Below are 16,793 nucleotides of genomic sequence, written 5' to 3'. Positions count from 1 at the left end.
CGAGACTGAACATCACATCACCAGTGTGGTAAAGATAGAGTATCTCCTAGTGGTGAGACATGTAATGGTGGGCTCAGATGGGATGCTGAGTCAGGGTGAGGTGTGGACGAGGAGACCGTTCACGGTTTCTGGTGTCGGGGTGGTTGACTTTCTGTTCCGCCAGACTTGCCCTGGTGCCCCCGGCTGCCTGCCAGGATGGAGAAGCGCGGAGCTGGGTTTGGACAGCGTCGGGGATGGAGCGGAGGGGGTGCGGAAGGAGGGCGAGCAGCTTCGCTGCGAGGGCCGAACGACGCTGCTTGCAGCTTTAATTATTATTTTTTTTATTTATTATTCCGGTGCCGCTTTGAATGGCTTTTTGGGTATCTTAACATACCCCAAAACTCACAATATTTTGCACACTTGTCAGGCCTGGTGAAAAATTTGATATTTTAAAGGTCCCAAAAAAATCGCAAAGAAAATGGCTGAACAGCGCCCCCTAGAATATGAAAAAAACCCCTCTCCATAAAGCTTAGTTTATCGTACCGTTATGAAATTTGGTACACTTATAGTACTCAATAGTCCGCACAGAAAAGTCTCTTGCAAGCATGGTCAATATCAAACAGGAAGTCGGCCATTTTGGGTTGAAATGGCGATTTTTTGCAGTTTTGGCCGTTTTTAGGGTCCGTTTCTGATTGGATTGCTCGATCATTTTTTGCACGATCATCTCAAAAATTGTGTAAAATTGCTCAGAAGAGATGGGCGAACAAAATGAGACAATAAAATTGACTTTTCGTAAATACTGAAGGGGCGGGGCCAGGCCTCGAAGTTTGACTACTCGCCAAAATTTTTTAAATTGCTATAACTTCATAACTGAATGGAATAGAGTTATCAAACTTTCTGTGGTCATTCGTCATCACCTCACAAAGTAAATTGAATGGTCGCATGATGAAATCATACAAGCCCCGCCCCCTCAGGACCACAAAGGTTAAGTTTTACTGTGAAAGGTCCCAAATTGCCCCATTTCACTAAATCACCACAAATTTGTAGCTGGTAACTCAAGACAAGTGGGGGTTGCTTGGCGTCACATTATGTGAGTTTTCGGCAGAGGGCGGGGCTGTGGCGGCGCGGCGAAGTCAGGCGTACCGCCGTGGCCTTACGTTTGCCTCCCATTTCGTCATTTCTAAAGATATCATCACGAAACTTCTTGTGAGTGATCCTAGTCTGGCCCCCCAAAAGATCTGATGTGAACATTCGGTGGGCGTGGCCTATTTTCTGAAATAGCGCCCCCTAGGACCATTAAAACTGTCAGCCCCAAGCCATGCTTTGACTGAGGATTACGAAATTTGGTACACTAATGTGGTGTCTCAGGACCTACAAAAAAGTCTCTTGGACCCAAGTGCAAAGTCGCACAGGAAGTCGGCCATTTTGGTCCAAATACGCGATTTACTGGTTTTCGCACACCTTGTTTGGAGAGTGATGCTCCGTCGCCCTTTTCACCAATCTCCTTGAAACGTCTGCTATATACTCTTAAGACAAAGAGGAAAAAATTCAACCGTCGGATTTTTCAAAAGTTTAACGGTGTGGGCGTGGCTAAGCCTCAAACTTTGACCTGTCGCCACACCACTCATTTTTTCACAGCTCCCTACTGGACTCCTTTTACCCAATCAGCAGGAATCTCTGGCAAACAGCAGTAGACAACTTGAGGTCACTTGGTATCCAGTACTGGCAGGTTTCAAAAAAAGGCGGGGCTTCAGGAGCATGGCGAAAATCGCCATCACGCCATGGAAGTATGTTTGCCTCTCATTTCTTCAGTTATCGTGATATCGCTACGAAACTTCTGGTGCGTGATCCTAGTCTGACCCCCAAGCGACATAGACATCTGAAATTTGTGGGCGTGGCCTATTTTCTTAAATAGCGCCCCCTAGGACCATTTAAACTAATAGCCCCAAGCTATGCTTTGACTGAGGATTACGAAATTTGGTACACTAATGTGGTGTCTCAGGACCTACAAAAAAGTCTCTTGGAGCCAAGCGCAAAGTCGACCAGGAAGTCGGCCATTTTGGTCCAAGTACGCAATTTAGTGGTTTTCGCACACGTTGTTTGGAGAGTGATGCTCCGTTGCTCTTTTCACCAATCACTTTCACACTTCTGCTATATACTCTTAAGACGAAGGGGAAAAAATTCAACTGTCGGATTTTTCAAAAGTTGAAAGGTGTGGGCGTGGCTAAGCCTCAAACTTTGACCTTTCGCCACGCCACTCTTTTTTTTCACATCTCCCTATTGGACCCCTTTAACCCAATCAATAGGAATCTCTGGCAAATAGCAGTAGACAAGTTGAGGTCACTTGGTATCCAGTACAGTTAGGTTTCGAAAAAAGGCGGGGCTTTGGGAGCATGGCGAATATCGCCATCACGCCAAGGAAATACGTTTGCCTCTCATTTCTTCAGTTTTCGTGATATCGCTACGAAACTTCTGGTGAGTGATCCTAGTCTGAGCCCCAAGAGAAATAGACAGCTGAAGTTTGTGGGCGTGGCCTATTTTCTTAAATAGCGCCCCCTAGAGCCATTAAAACTGTCAGCCCCAAGCCATGCTTTGACTGAGGATTACGAAATTTGGTACACTAATGTGGTGTCTCAGGACCTACAAAAAAGTCTCTTGGAGCCAAGAACAAAGTCGCACAGGAAGTCGGCCATTTTGGTCCAAGTACTCGAATTAGTGGTTTTCGCACACGTTGTTTGGAGAGTGATGCTCCGTCACCCTTTTCACCAATCGCCTTCAAACTTCTGCCATGTACTCTTAAGACGTAGGGGAAAAAATTCAACCGTCGGATTTTTCAAAAGTTGAAAGGTGTGGGCGTGGCTAAGCCTCAAACTTTGACCTTTCGCCACGCCACTCTTTTTTTCCACAGCTTCCTATTGGACTCCTTTTACCCAATCACCCATAATCTCTGGCAAATAGCAGTAGACAACTTGAGGTCACTTGGTATCCAGTACTGGCAGGTTTCGAGTAAAGGCGGGGCTTTGGCAGCATGGCGAAAATCGCCATCACGCCATGGAAATACGTTTGCCTCTCATTTCTTCAGTTATTGTGATAGCGCTACGAAACTTCTTGTAAGTGATCCTAGCCTGAGCCCCAAGAGATATCCATAGCTGAAGTTTGTGGGCGTGGCCTATTGTCTTAAATAGCGCCTCTAGGACCATTTAAACTATCAGCCCCAAGCCATGCTTTGACTGAGGATTACGAAATTTGGTACACTAATGTGGTGTCTCAGGACCTACAAAAAAGTCTCTTGGAGCCAAGCACAACATTGCACAGGAAGTCGGCCATTTTGGTCCAAGTACGCGATTTAGTGGTTTTCGCACACGTTGTTTGGAGAGTGATGCTCCGTCGCCCTTTTCACCAATCGCCTTCAAACTTCTGCTATATACTCTTAAGACATAGGGGAAAAAATTCAACCGTCGGATTTTTCAAAAGTTGAAAGATGTGGGCGTGGCTAAGCCTCAAACTTTGACCTTTCGCCATTACTTTACTTGACTTAATAACTCCCATGTGCATGATCAGATCTTTTTCGAACTTTGTCTGTGTGATCATTGACCATATCTGTAAACAATGACAATGTGGACAGCTGACATCACCTAAGCCCCGCCCCCTGACTACAGGAAGCCTATTGTTTTATGGTGAACTGCCCATATTTGTCCCCTCTAATTTAGTCAACATGAAACAAAGGTCATGCACTGTCTTCATGATGCTGTATTGACCATTCAGATCTGATAGCTTTCCAGAAAGGGAGGGGCTTTGATGCCATGGCGAATTCTGGCGTAACGCCGTAATCTTAATATTCAATTTAATGGTGAGCTCAGAGGGGATGCTGAGTCAGGGTGAGGTGCGGACTAGGAGGCCATTCGCGGTTTCTGGTGTCGGGGTGGTTGACGTTTCTGTTCTGTCAGACGTGCACTGGTGCCCCGGGCTGCCGTCCAGACCGGAGCGGCGCGGAGCTGCGAGGGCCGAACGACGCTGCTTGCAGCTTTAATTATTTTTTTTTTTTTTTTTTCTTCCGCGTCTTTGACTGGCCCTTAGGGGGTCTTAGCATATCCAAAAAGTCACCAAAATCTGGCCCAATATAGAAAGTGCGTGAAATTTACGTATTTCCTTGGCGATGTGAAAGTTGATAAGAAAGTGGCTCGACAGCGCCCCCTAAAAAGTGAAAAATACCCCTCTCCATAAAGCTTAGTTTATCGTACAGTTATGAAATTTGGTACACTTGTAGTACTCAGCAGTCCGCACAGAAAAGTCTCTTGCACCCATGGTCAATATCAAACAGGAAGTCGGCCATTTTGGACTAAAGTGGCCATTTTGACCCCGTTTTGACCATTTCTAGGGTCTATATTTGGTTCAACAGTTTGGCCATTTTTCGCACGATCGTCTCAAAAATAGTGTGCGATCGAACAGAAGCGATGGACGAATCAAATGAGACAATAAAATTGACTTTTCGTAAATACTGAAGGGGCGGGACCAGGCCTCAAAGTTCGAGCACTCGCCAAAAAAATTCAAATTGCTATAATTTCATAAATGAAAGAACTACAGTTAAAGAAATGTTCTATGGACAATCGTCATCAACCTCCGAAGACAAATGAATGGTCGATTGATGATGTCACATAAGCCCCGCCCCCTCAGGACTTAAAAGGTCAAGTTTTACTGGGAAATTTTCCAAAATTCGCCCTTTCAAATAATCACCCCAAATTTGTAGCAGGTAACTGAAGACAAGTTGGAGTTGCTTGGCGTCACTTTATGGGAGTTTTCTGCAGAAGGCGGGGCTGTGGCGGCGCGGCGAAGTCAGGCGTACCGCTTAGGCCTTACGTTTGCCTCCCATTTCATCATTTCTAAAGATATCGCCACGAAACTTCTTGGGAGTGATCCTAGTCCTGCCCCCCAAAAAATATGATGTGAAAATCCGGTGGGCGTGGCCTATTTTCTGAAATAGCGCCCCCTAGGACCATTAAAACTGTCAGCCCCAAGCCATGCTTTGACTGAGGATTACGAAATTTGGTACACTAATGTGGTGTCTCAGGACCTACAAAAAAGTCTCTTGGAGCCAAGCACCAAGTCGCACAGGAAGTCGGCCATTTTGGTCCAAGTACTCGATTTAGTGGTTTTCGCACACGTTGTTTGGAGAGTGTTGCACCATCGCCCTTTTCACCAATCACCTTCAAACTTCTGCTATAGACTCTTAAGACAAAGGGGAAAAAATTCAACCTACGGATTTTAAATAAGTATAAAGGTGTGGGCGTGGCTAAGCCTCAAACTTTGACTTGTCGCCACGCCACTCTTTTTTTCACAGCTCCCTATTGGACTCCTTTTAACCAATCACCAGCAATCACTGGCAAATAGCAGCAGACAAGTTGAGGTCACTTGGTTTATAGTACTGGCAGATTTCGAATAAAGGCGGGGCTTTGGGAGCATGGCGAAATTCACCATCAAGCCATGGAAATACGTTTGTCTCTCATTTCTTCAATCATTGTGACATCACCACACAATTTCTGATGAGTGATCTTACTCTGACCCCTAATAGAATTGGACAGCTGAAGTTTGTGGGCGTGGCCTATTTTCTGAAATAGCGCCCCCTAGGACCATTAAAACTATCAGCCCCAAGCCATGCTTTGACTGAGGATCACGAAATTTGGCACACTAATGTAGTGTCTCAGGACCTACAAAAAAGTCTCTTGGAGCCAAGTACAATGTCGCACAGGAGGTCGGCCATTTTGGTCCAAGTACTCGATTTAGTGGTTTTCGCACACGTTATTAGGAGAATGATGTCTCGTCGTCCTTTCCACCGATCACCTTCAAACTCCTGCTATATACTCTTAAGACATAGAGGAAAAAATTCAACCGTCGGATTTTAAATAAGTATAAAGGTGTGGGCGTGGCTAAGCCTCAAACTTTGACCAGTCGCCATTACGTTACTTGACTTAATAACTCCCATGTGCATGATCAGATCAATTTCAAACTTTGTCTGTGTGATCACTGACCACATCTGAAGACAGTGACAATGTGGACAGCTGACATCACCTAAGCCCCGCCCCCTGACTACAGGAAGTCTACTGTTTTATGGTGAAATGCCCATATTTGTCCCCTCTAATTTAGTCAACATGACACTAAGGTCATGCACTGTCTTCATGATGTTGTAATGACCATTCCGATCTGATAGCTTTTCAGAAAGGGAGGGGCTTTGATGCCATGGCGATTTCTGGCGTGACGCTGTGACCTTACGTTTGCCTGTAACTTCCACAAACAGCCTCCGATTTGCCCGAGACTGAACATCACATCACCAGTGTGGTAAAGATAGAGTGTATCCTAGTGGTGAGACGTGTAATGGTGGGCTAAGAGGGGATGCTGAGTCAGGGTGAGGTGTGGACGAGAAGGCCGTTCACGGTTTCTGGTGTCGGGGTGGTTGACTTTCTGTTCTGCCAGACGTGCCCTGGTGCCCCCGGCTGCCGGCCAGGATGGAGAAGCGTGGAGCTGGGTTTGGAGAGCGTCGGGGATGGAGTGGAGGGGGTGCGGAAGGAGGGCGAGCAGCTTCGCTGCGAGGGCCGAACGACGCTGCTTGCAGCTTTAATTACGCTTTCTTTCTTTCTTTCTTTCTTTTTTCTTCCGCGTCTTTGAATGGCCTTTAGGGGGTCTTAGCATATCCAAAAAGTCACCAAATTCTGGCCCAATATAGAAAGTTCGTGAAATTTACGTATTTCACTGGCGATGTTAAAGTTCGTAAAAAAGTGGCTGAACAGCGCCCCCTAGAAAGTGAAAAATACCCCTCTCCATAAAGCTTAGTTTATCGTACAGTTATGAAATTTGGTACACTTGTAGTACTCAACAGTCCGCACAGAAAAGTCTCTTGCAGCCATGGTCAATATCAAACAGGAAGTCAGCCATTTTGGGTTGAAATGGCAATTTTTAGCCATTTTGGCCATTTCTAGGGTCTATATTTGGTTGAACAGTTTGGTCATTTTTCGCACCATCGTCTCAAAAATAGTCTGAGATCGAACAGAAGCGATGGACGATTCAAATGAGACAATAAAATTGACTTTTCGTAAATACGGAAGGGGCGGGGCCAGGCCTCAAATTTCGAGCACTCGCCAAAAAAATTCACATTGCTATAATGTCATAAATGAAAGAATTACAGTTAAAGAAAAGTTCTATGGACAATCGTCATCACCCTCCGAAGACAAATGAATGGTCGATTGATGATGTCACGTAAGCCCCGCCCCCTCAGGACTTAAAAGGTCAAGTTTTACTGGGAAATTTTCCAAAATTCGCCCTTTCAAATAATCACCCCAAATTTGTAGCACGTAACTGAAGACAAGTTGGGGTTGCTTGGCATCACTTTATGGGAGTTTTATGCAGAAGGCGGGGCTGTGGCGGCGCGGCGAACTCAGGCGTACCGACGTGGCCTTACGTTTGCCTCCCATTTAGTCATTTCTAGAGATATCGCCAGGAAACTTCTTGTGAGTGATCCTAGTCCGGCTCCCAAAATAATCTGATGTGAAAATCCGGTGGGCGTGGCCTATTTTATGAAATAGCGCCCCCTAGGACCATTAAAACTGTCAGCCCCAAGCCATGCTTCGACTGAGAATTACGAAATTTGGTACACTAATGTGGTGTCTCAGGACCTACAAAAAAGTCTCTTGGAGCCAAGCACCAAGTCGCACAGGAAGTCGGCCATTTTGGTCCAAGTACTCGATTTAGTGGTTTTCGCACACGTTGTTTGGAGAGTGTTGCTCCATCTCCCTTTTCACCAATCGCCTTCAAACTTCTGCTATATACTCTTAAGACATAAAGGAAAAAATTCAGCCGTCGGATTTTAAATAAGTATAAAGGTGTGGGCGTGGCTAAGCCTCAAACTTTGACCTGTTGCCACGCCACTCTTTTTTTCACAGCTCCCTATTGGACTCATTTTACCCAATCACCATCAATCACTGGCAAATAGCAGCAGACAAGTTGAGGTTACTTTGTCTATAGTACTGGCAGGTTTCGAATAAAGGCGGGGCTTTGGGAGCATGGCGAAATTCGCCATCACGCCATGGATATTCGTTTGTCTCTCACTTCTACTATCATTGTGACATCGCCACAAAATTTCTGATGAGTGATCCTAGTCTGACCCCCAATAGAAATGGACAGCTGAAGTTTGTGGGCGTGGCCTATTTTCTGAAATAGCGCCCCCTAGGACCATTAAAACTGTCAGCCCCAAGCCATGCTTTGACTGAGGATCACGAAATTTGGTACACTAATGTGGTGTCTCAGGACCTACAAAAAAGTCTCTTGGAGCCAAGCGCAATTTCGCACAGGAGGTCAGCCATTTTGGTCCAAGTACTCTATTTAGTGGTTATCACACACTTTATTAGGAGAATGATGGCCCGTCGCCCTTTTCACCAATCGCCTTCAAACTTCTGCTATATACTCTTAAGAGAAAGGGGGAAAAATTCAACCGTCGGATTTTAAATAAGTATAAAGGTGTGGGCGTGGCTAAGCCTCAAACTTTGACCTTTCGCCATTACAGTACTTGACTTTACAACTCCCATGTGCATGATCAGATCTATATCAAACTGTGTCTGTGTGATCATTGACCACATCTCAAGACAATGACAATGTGGACAGCTGACATAACCTAAGCCCCGCCCCGTGACAACAGGAAGTCTATATTTTTATGGTGAAATGCCCATATTTGTCCCCTCTAATTTAGTCAACATGACACTAAGGTCATGCACTGTCTTCATGATGTTGTAATGACCATTCAGATCTGATAGCTTTTCAGAAAGGGAGGGGCTTTGATGCCATGGCGATTTCTAGCGTGATGCTGTGACCTTACGTTTGACTGTAACTTCCACAAACAGCCTCCGATTTGCCCGAGACTGAACATCACATCACCAGTGTGGTAAAGATAGAGTATCTCCTAGTGGTGAGACGTGTAATGGTGGGCTCAGAGGGGATGCTGGGTCCGGGTGAGGTGTGGACGAGGAGGCCGTTTACGGTTTCTGGTGTCAGGGTGGTTTACTTCCTGTTCTGCCAGACGTGCCCTGGTGCCCCCGGCTGCCGGCCAGGACGGAGAAGCGCGGAGCTGGGTTTGGAGAGCGTCAGGGATGGAGCGGAGGGGGTGCGGAAGGAGGACGAGCAGCTTCGCTGCGAGGGCCGAACGACGCTGCTTGCAGCTTTAATTCACTTTTATTATTACAAACACTGGACCACATCTCTCTCACCGTCTGCCGCAGTACATCTGAATGTTCTCTTCTGTTTCCACTTCACCCACTACAGCTTTCTTAAAGATTCACTGGAAACCTTTAATCCTACTTTTTGAAGCAATAAGTCAGATTCACAGATATTTGTAATGCACTAAGATAAAACAGACTTGCACATATCTAACAAATGTAAGTATTGGTAGCAGTCTTTTAAAAAGAAACAAGACAGGCAGCGGTTCCCGAACTTATTTAGCCGCGCACCCCCTTCTATGTCCCGACCACGTCGACGCACCCCCCAGCCCCCACATCAGGGCATGGCTATATTTATATATATATATATACCTCTGATGCATGAATTATGAAATCTTCAACCATGATTTTTTACACATCTTTTTTCATTCATCATCAGGTGTGAATGAAACAAATTTCAACAAATATTTTTTGTAACATTTAATAATTTACAAATAATTTATTACATGTCCTTCTCAGTGGACAGCGTACATTCTGAACATGAAATATGTTGGCTTGCCTTACTGAAGTCCAAATGGAGGGGCTCAAATGCAATAAAGTCTTCAACAGCTGTGCTTAATAGCAAAAATAAATAATAATTTTGAGTACCTGTCCACTGTAGTGACCATTATGCATCAAAGCGATATATAAATATATATATATATATATATATATATATATATATATATATATATATATATATACATATATATATCCCTGTCAGGGACTTGCACAAACCAGCCAGAAAAGCACTGCTCATGAGACTGAAAACTCCATTTTATTTTGGAGCAGCTTCAAAGTTAACAGGAACTTTAACCTAATCACAGCACAAGACACTCTATCCAGAAAAACAAAAGACATTTCAGACACACCAGGTTCAACTTAAATAGTGGCTGATCAGACCACTCTACATACAAGAGGGGAACAATTAACATACAATTAACACACACATCCTCACACACACAAACTAACCAATCTAATCAATTCAGGTAACTCAAATAACTAAATCATAATTACAAACTTCCTATCCATAACAGAAAACATCTACTTTAAGGCCTAGTCCACACGTCGCCGGGTTTTTTGAAAACGAATATCCGCCCCTCCAAAAACTTGCATCCACACCACCTCGTTTAAAAAGAAACTCTGTCCACACGTACCCGGATAAATACGTTGTTAAGGACATGCCAGACCTGTAGGCGGCAGTACTTCCCCCGTTCTTAACCTCGTCCTTCGTCTGTGGTCTTCCGCAAGGAGCAGTAATTCCGCTTGCAAAAACAAACAAGCAAAAAGCGCTTGGACAATTGATAAAGCGAGCGCAGCTCTGAGGGCATCCATGCTGTCGGCTAGTGTAAACACAGGTCGCACACGTGATGTCAGCATTTTTTTGTCACGGAAAGTGACGTTGCGGACCTTAAAACTCCGGTTTTGTCTGTCCACACGCAGACACCCAAAACGGAGAAAACATAGATCTTCACTTTGGCCGGAGTTTTTAAAAATATCCGTTTTCGTGTGAAAAAACTCAGTTTTCGTGTGGATGACGGGCCAAAACGTAGAAAAATGTCTACGTTTTGGCAGATCCCCGGCTACGTATGGACAAGGCCTGAATTAAACAGAAGCATAAGCATGAATCTCCCCTCCCTTGGGAGTAGGTAGATTCCAGTAGTGCTGATTAGGCTTCCTGAGGAGATGAGCTGCAGGTGTGAGACTCCATGGGCAACTCCAAGTCACTGGTAACTCAAATAGAAGTACAAAATCAACACATGCATTCATAAACAGAAGACTGTGTGCACATCAACCAGTCATCCTGGACAGAACACACATTACCAGAAGACCATGTCCCTGAGGTGACATACACTGCTGTCACAATCCCTTATATAAATCTATATAGATCTCAGATGTCAAGCTAAACAGTCAGGGGTTAAAACAGACAGGGTTAAAAAAAAAGATCACTCTCGAATTTCATACGTCATCCCAAAATAGAAGCTAATATCTTAATTTGACCTTGAATGAAAAATGTTGTTATAAAACCTCTTAAAAGTTTTTTATCACGGAGGAGGCAGCGCTCATTTCTGCCTTCAGTCTGACGGCGCCGCGCTGGAGTTTGCGCAGCGTGCGTTTGTTGAATTTCTGTGTGTGTGTGTGTGTGTGTGTGTGTGTGTGTGTGTGTGTGTGTGTGTGTGTGTGTGTGTGTGTGTGTGTGTGTGTGTGTGTGTGTGTGTGTGCCGCTCCAGTCACCGCATCTCATTATTGGCGCTATTTAAACCAATGTTGTAAAACGACTTCTGCCCAGCCCAGATGTGCTCACTTGTGCACCCGTGAGCCGTGGTTCCGCTGGAACGCGTCTGACCTCTGACAGACGCACTCTGAACTTCAGATCTTCAGCTCGCTGTTAATAGCCTGACACGTTTAGTCAGTGTGCTAATATAATAATATGATAATGCTAAAATGCTCAGATGGGAATCATGTCTTGATTTATTTAGTTACATCCACAATGTTCTGTGTGTGAGGTTTACAATGTCAGAACACCTGCATGAGACAGGTGTTAATTACAATCTGCCAGAATGACTCACCACCTTCAGATTTCTCCAACACCGTTAAAAATGATCAAATACGGAACATATCTTGCTATTAACAGCGTGTGCAGGCCAGAGTGCTGAAGCTCAGAGCGCATTATTATTATGAAGCTATGGCACATGCAGAGGACACACACACACACACACACACACACACACACACACACACACAAGCAAATTATACTTGTTTTCAATTACATTTATTGGGCCCACTTACGTTTTCTTAGGCCCACCCACAAATGAGTTTCTGGCTACGCTAATGGTGACATATGACAGACTTCTCTGAGCTTCGCAGCCATTACACTTTTCACCTCGCGCACCCCCTAGCGGCAGCTCGCGCACCCCTGCACCACACTTAGGGAATCCCTGGATTAAGGTATTAAAAAGATAAACGCACAGCTGCGAACCACTTTGGCAAAAGATCTGATCTAGAAATCATGATCTGATTAATTCAACAGCACCACATTATCTGTAAAAAACAGAGACCCGATAGCCTTGGAATCCAGAATAAATAAATACATTATTCAGTCTGGCAACTCTCCACTGACAGCTCCTATTGCAGGGTGGGTTCTGCCGTTGTCTTTCAAACAATCTCCACATTCTACTGGACAACAAACAACGTGACTTACTCACCACAACGGATATCAGCAAACGAGGCAGTCTGCTGTTGAAGAAGGTGAAAATACGTCCTTTTTTAAAAATAAAGGACTTAAATACACCTACGGTATTTGCTCCTGATTCTAATAAAGCCCGAGACCAAATTGTCCAAAATTGACGTAAAAGCCTTTTCAAATAAGCTGTCGCCATCCTGTTTCACTCTGTCGCATCATCCCGCCCACCAGACAAATAGAGGGCCCTAATCGAACCCAAAGCCAATAGAGCGCTGTGATTGAACCACCATTGTGGACCAGTCATAGCACTCTTCCAGTTTAAAACCCCAATAGAGCGCTGTGATTAGCCCACCATTGTGGACCAGTCATAGCACTCTTCCAGTTTAAAACCCCAATAGAGAGCTGTGGTTGGCCAGCCAGTATGCTGCTAGGGGCTGTGGAGGTTCCAGTGGAATGTTCCCAGACCAAACTTTGCAAAGCAAGAATTTGGTCTAGTTCATCAGGCTGGAGACCCGATCCTCAGGCCACCAACACAGATCACCTCAACACCTTGGCTGCACCTAGAAATCCTGTCCATAAAAGTTTTCAACAGAATCGGAGACAAAGGGCAGCCTCGGCTTAGTCCAACTCTCATCAGAAATGAACCCGACTTACTGCCGACAATGCAGACCAAGCTCTGATACCATTTGTACATGGACCTAACAGCTCATATCAAAGGGCTTGGTACCCCATAACATGGGCAGCACTAGGCGTTAGCTAGGGGTTCCTAAAGCAACGGCGAGACTGGTCCTAGCAACAGCTTAGCAACACCAACTCTTGAACGCCACCCCACCCCCAAGGGATGTGGTCAAACGCCTTCTCCAAATTCACAAAACACATGTAGATTGGTTGGGCGAACTCCCACGCACCCTCCCCCTGGACTCATCAAACAAAAACAAAAAAAAGGACCGTCAGTAACTCCCTAACTCAACAACTGGTAGAAAATGACAGAGTGCACAGCTGGTGTTGCCAGAAGAAGAGAGCCCCAGAGGAGCAGTCCCCTTGGTCAGCCAGTCGCCTCTGGTAGAACAGAGAATGTAAATATGCGGACATTTATTCACAGCTGCACACAGGAGCAAGTAACAAATAGTTGTCTGAATACCGCGTACGATTATTTAAAGAATAATTAAATCTTTTGGACGTATTTTGTACATTCATACTGTGGGTTGTATCCAGTTGTTTTTTAACACATCAAAAACTTTATTTTGATCTTGTTTTTGTTTCGACCATCACTGTAGCCTTCCTCAGACTTTTGCCGCTGCAGTGAAATACTTTTCCTGTGTTAACAAAAAAGAACCGTAAAGCAGTTAAATAAAGATCTTGTTCTGATTCCATTTCCCTAGATTTGGAGATCACTATGAATGGAACAAGGTTACGTCCTGCATCCACAACATTCTCAGCGGACAGCGCTGGATCGAGCACTACGGGGAGATCACCATCCAAACCTCCAGCAGTGATGTTTGTCAGTGCAAGGTTACTTTTATTAAGGTGAGGTGGACAAAAGGACAACAAAAATAATAGTCATAGTATTATCGTTATCATAGTTATAACAACTCATGAAGTGAATTTAATACCGGTGGTTTATATACCCACGCTGAAAAGCCACCATTTATTATAGCAGCCTTAAACCTGTAACACACTTGATTAATATTATTAGAAATAATAGCATTTATGTCAATTTGACATTTGAGCCCATTCACTATAATGGCAGAGACTGTAATCATGTTCGAAAGTTGTTGTTTTGGGGGGAGTTAATACCATTAAATACAGTTATTTCTAAAATGTTGGTTTAAAGTTGAGATTTTTTTTCCCAATGGCGTTAAAACACAACGCATATAACACTGAACCCGATGAAAATCATTTTAGTGTTTTACAACCTGAACCTTTGTAACATATATTTATTTCTGAATTATTGTGGAACTTTACAAAACTTCACAAATATCCACAGAGTCATCCTTAGTCATACATAAACCAAAACAACATATTTCAATTTAAATGTTTGCTAAATTCACCTCTCAGATAAATGTGTGTATGTAAGTGTAGAAAAAATGTAAATGAATCTTAAAAGTAATGGTACAATTTAGATTTACAATTTAGGCCATTTATCAAAAAAAATGTCAGGATGATCAAACAAAAAGTTTTAACATGTTTGACTCATCACAAATTTACCTTCAACTTTCAACTTAGCTGGATCTGTGTCCACTACACGCTGACTTAGAGAGCACATGAAGAAGTCTCCATATTTTAAGTAACCAATCACCTAGCTGTAAAATAATTTAGCTGTCATGACTCGTGTCAGACATCGGGCAAAAAATATTAGTGCATTCTTGATGCTTCATGCTTGATGCTTGACTTTTTTCAGTCTGTGTTTAGAACATATTACTGCAAAGCTTTAGGGGTATTTAGACTGAATAATTCATGGTGTACATGCTCTCTAGAAGCCTATATAAGCTCCTTGCAGCTTTTACTTTTGACCTAATTATTTATGTTTGATATATGGCAGTGCAGACCGAGAGGGTGAGGTTACTGTCTGGGTGTGTGCCATTTGAAAGGCATCCTAAAGCTGTGCTGGAAGTCATGTGTCATTGTGACTCCCCATTTCACACACACACACACACACACACACACACACACACACACACACACACACACACACACCTTTCCTTCTGGATTCAGGATCGTGTAAACAACAGTAGCGTCTGCTGACTAGGTATGCTTCCTCCTCTAACTTCATTCTGTCTTATTCAGGCCAAATGTTGGAACTCAAATCTGAACGAAGTGGAGGGAACAATTACGGATAGTAAAGGGAAGGTCGTCCACAGACTCTTTGGAAAGTGGCACGAAGCTCTTTTCTGCGGCGATCCATCATCGGCGACATGCATCTGGAGAGCAAGTAAAAGTCTTTAAAGCAGAATCAGCTTTTTGGTGGATTCTCTGTTTATGTGTCTGATCCATTGTATGTTGCTTGTGTTTAGATTCAATGCCAGTAAACTATGAGCAGTACTATGGCTTTACCAAGTTTGCAATTGAGCTAAACGAGCTGGATCCCTCTCTGAAGGTACTGCTGCCCCCTACAGATACCAGACTGCGAGTTGATCAAAGGTAAAATTAAAATTTATGTTCCCATCAGAGTGTTCATGCACCAAAAGTTCCTGATTGTTTACATGTTCTGCATGTTTAAAATGCACTCCCTAAATAGGTGTAAAGTTTCATGCTAGCCACAAGATATTTAAATGTGATATATGTATAAATATATCATCTGTTATCATGACCTGGCTCAGGGTTTCTCAAAGAACCCTACCACTGTCTTGCCTCCTCACCACCCTTACGACCTGGAGATAAAACTCCTGCCCGGTTCTGTTCCACCTCGGGGCCGCTTGTACTCCCTGTCCCCAGCAGAGACTCAGGCCATTTATGCCTATATCACCGACGCCCTTCAACATGGGTTCATCCGCCCTTCCACCTCGCCAGGAGCCGCGGGTTTCTTCTTTGTGAAAAAGAAGGAGGGGGGTCTTCGTCCATGCCTATTGTTTTTTTTTATAAAACACTAGGCAATTTTTCCAGGATAAGTAAGACTCCCGGTGTGTAGAGTACCATGCTCTCTCCAAATTTCCAGAGTTCTGTTTTAATGTATGCATTTCAGACTTTAACCAGGGAGCCAACTTCCTGTGCTTAATTACCTTCTTTTTTTAAAGGGGTAATATTGTCTAATGCCACCTGAAAAGAAGTAACACTATGAACTAGACCATCAATTTATGAAGGGCTAGAAATGAAAATATTGCCCTCTGCTAAGTTCATCCGAGACACTGAAGACAGTAACGATGGAACAGTTGATTTAAAAGATGCAACAGTGTTGTCAGATAGAGATCGACTATAGCAAAATTTACTTTCATGTCTTGAAAACTCAGTCAGAATAAATATATTAAACTCAAAAGTTATCAAAGAGTGGTCCAGGAGGACTGGATTGTGGGGAAATACTGTCATTTCCTCACACTCTATGCCACATGTCAGCACAAGGTCTATTGTATGATGGCGGGAGTGGGTGGAATTGTGTGTTCTTTGAGTAAAACCAATCGAGTCTAAGATATTATTAAAGGCTACACTGAAGCTATCACTTTCAATGTCAACATGCAATGACCTTATCAGTATTTAGCACCAAATCAGATAAAAAAATCAGAGATGTGATCTAAAAACTGAGGGCCTGGTGGACAATACAAAACTACAAACGAGTGGTTTAAGAGATTTTTTGCAATCTGAATTAGGAAAACTAAGAATTAGATGTTCAAAAGAGCTGTAAAATTGGTAAGGGATTAATTAATAGACATAACACAACTGCTCTCCAGGACCACAGTCTG

The 16,793-nt window shown here is 43.8% G+C and overlaps 1 protein-coding gene across 6 annotated transcripts in view; it reads left to right on the top strand.

Annotated features, from left to right (window-relative positions):
• The window catches only part of osbpl3b (oxysterol binding protein-like 3b), a 192,589-nt gene that overhangs the window by 169,988 nt on the left and 5,808 nt on the right, over positions 1–16,793 (top strand). For all 6 annotated transcript variants that reach the window (XM_070551285.1, XM_070551284.1, XM_070551283.1 and 3 more), the window contains 3 exons: positions 13,782–13,926; positions 15,187–15,331; positions 15,414–15,540. In XM_070551285.1, the coding sequence (XP_070407386.1) occupies positions 13,782–13,926; positions 15,187–15,331; positions 15,414–15,540 (417 nt within the window). The remainder of the gene's footprint in view (positions 1–13,781; positions 13,927–15,186; positions 15,332–15,413; positions 15,541–16,793) is intronic.

This window comes from Nothobranchius furzeri, chromosome 5 (genome assembly GCF_043380555.1).
Source record: "Nothobranchius furzeri strain GRZ-AD chromosome 5, NfurGRZ-RIMD1, whole genome shotgun sequence".
Lineage (NCBI taxonomy): Eukaryota > Metazoa > Chordata > Actinopteri > Cyprinodontiformes > Nothobranchiidae > Nothobranchius > Nothobranchius furzeri.
Note: the sequence above shows the minus strand (reverse complement) of the source record. Positions and strands in the feature narration are given on the sequence as shown.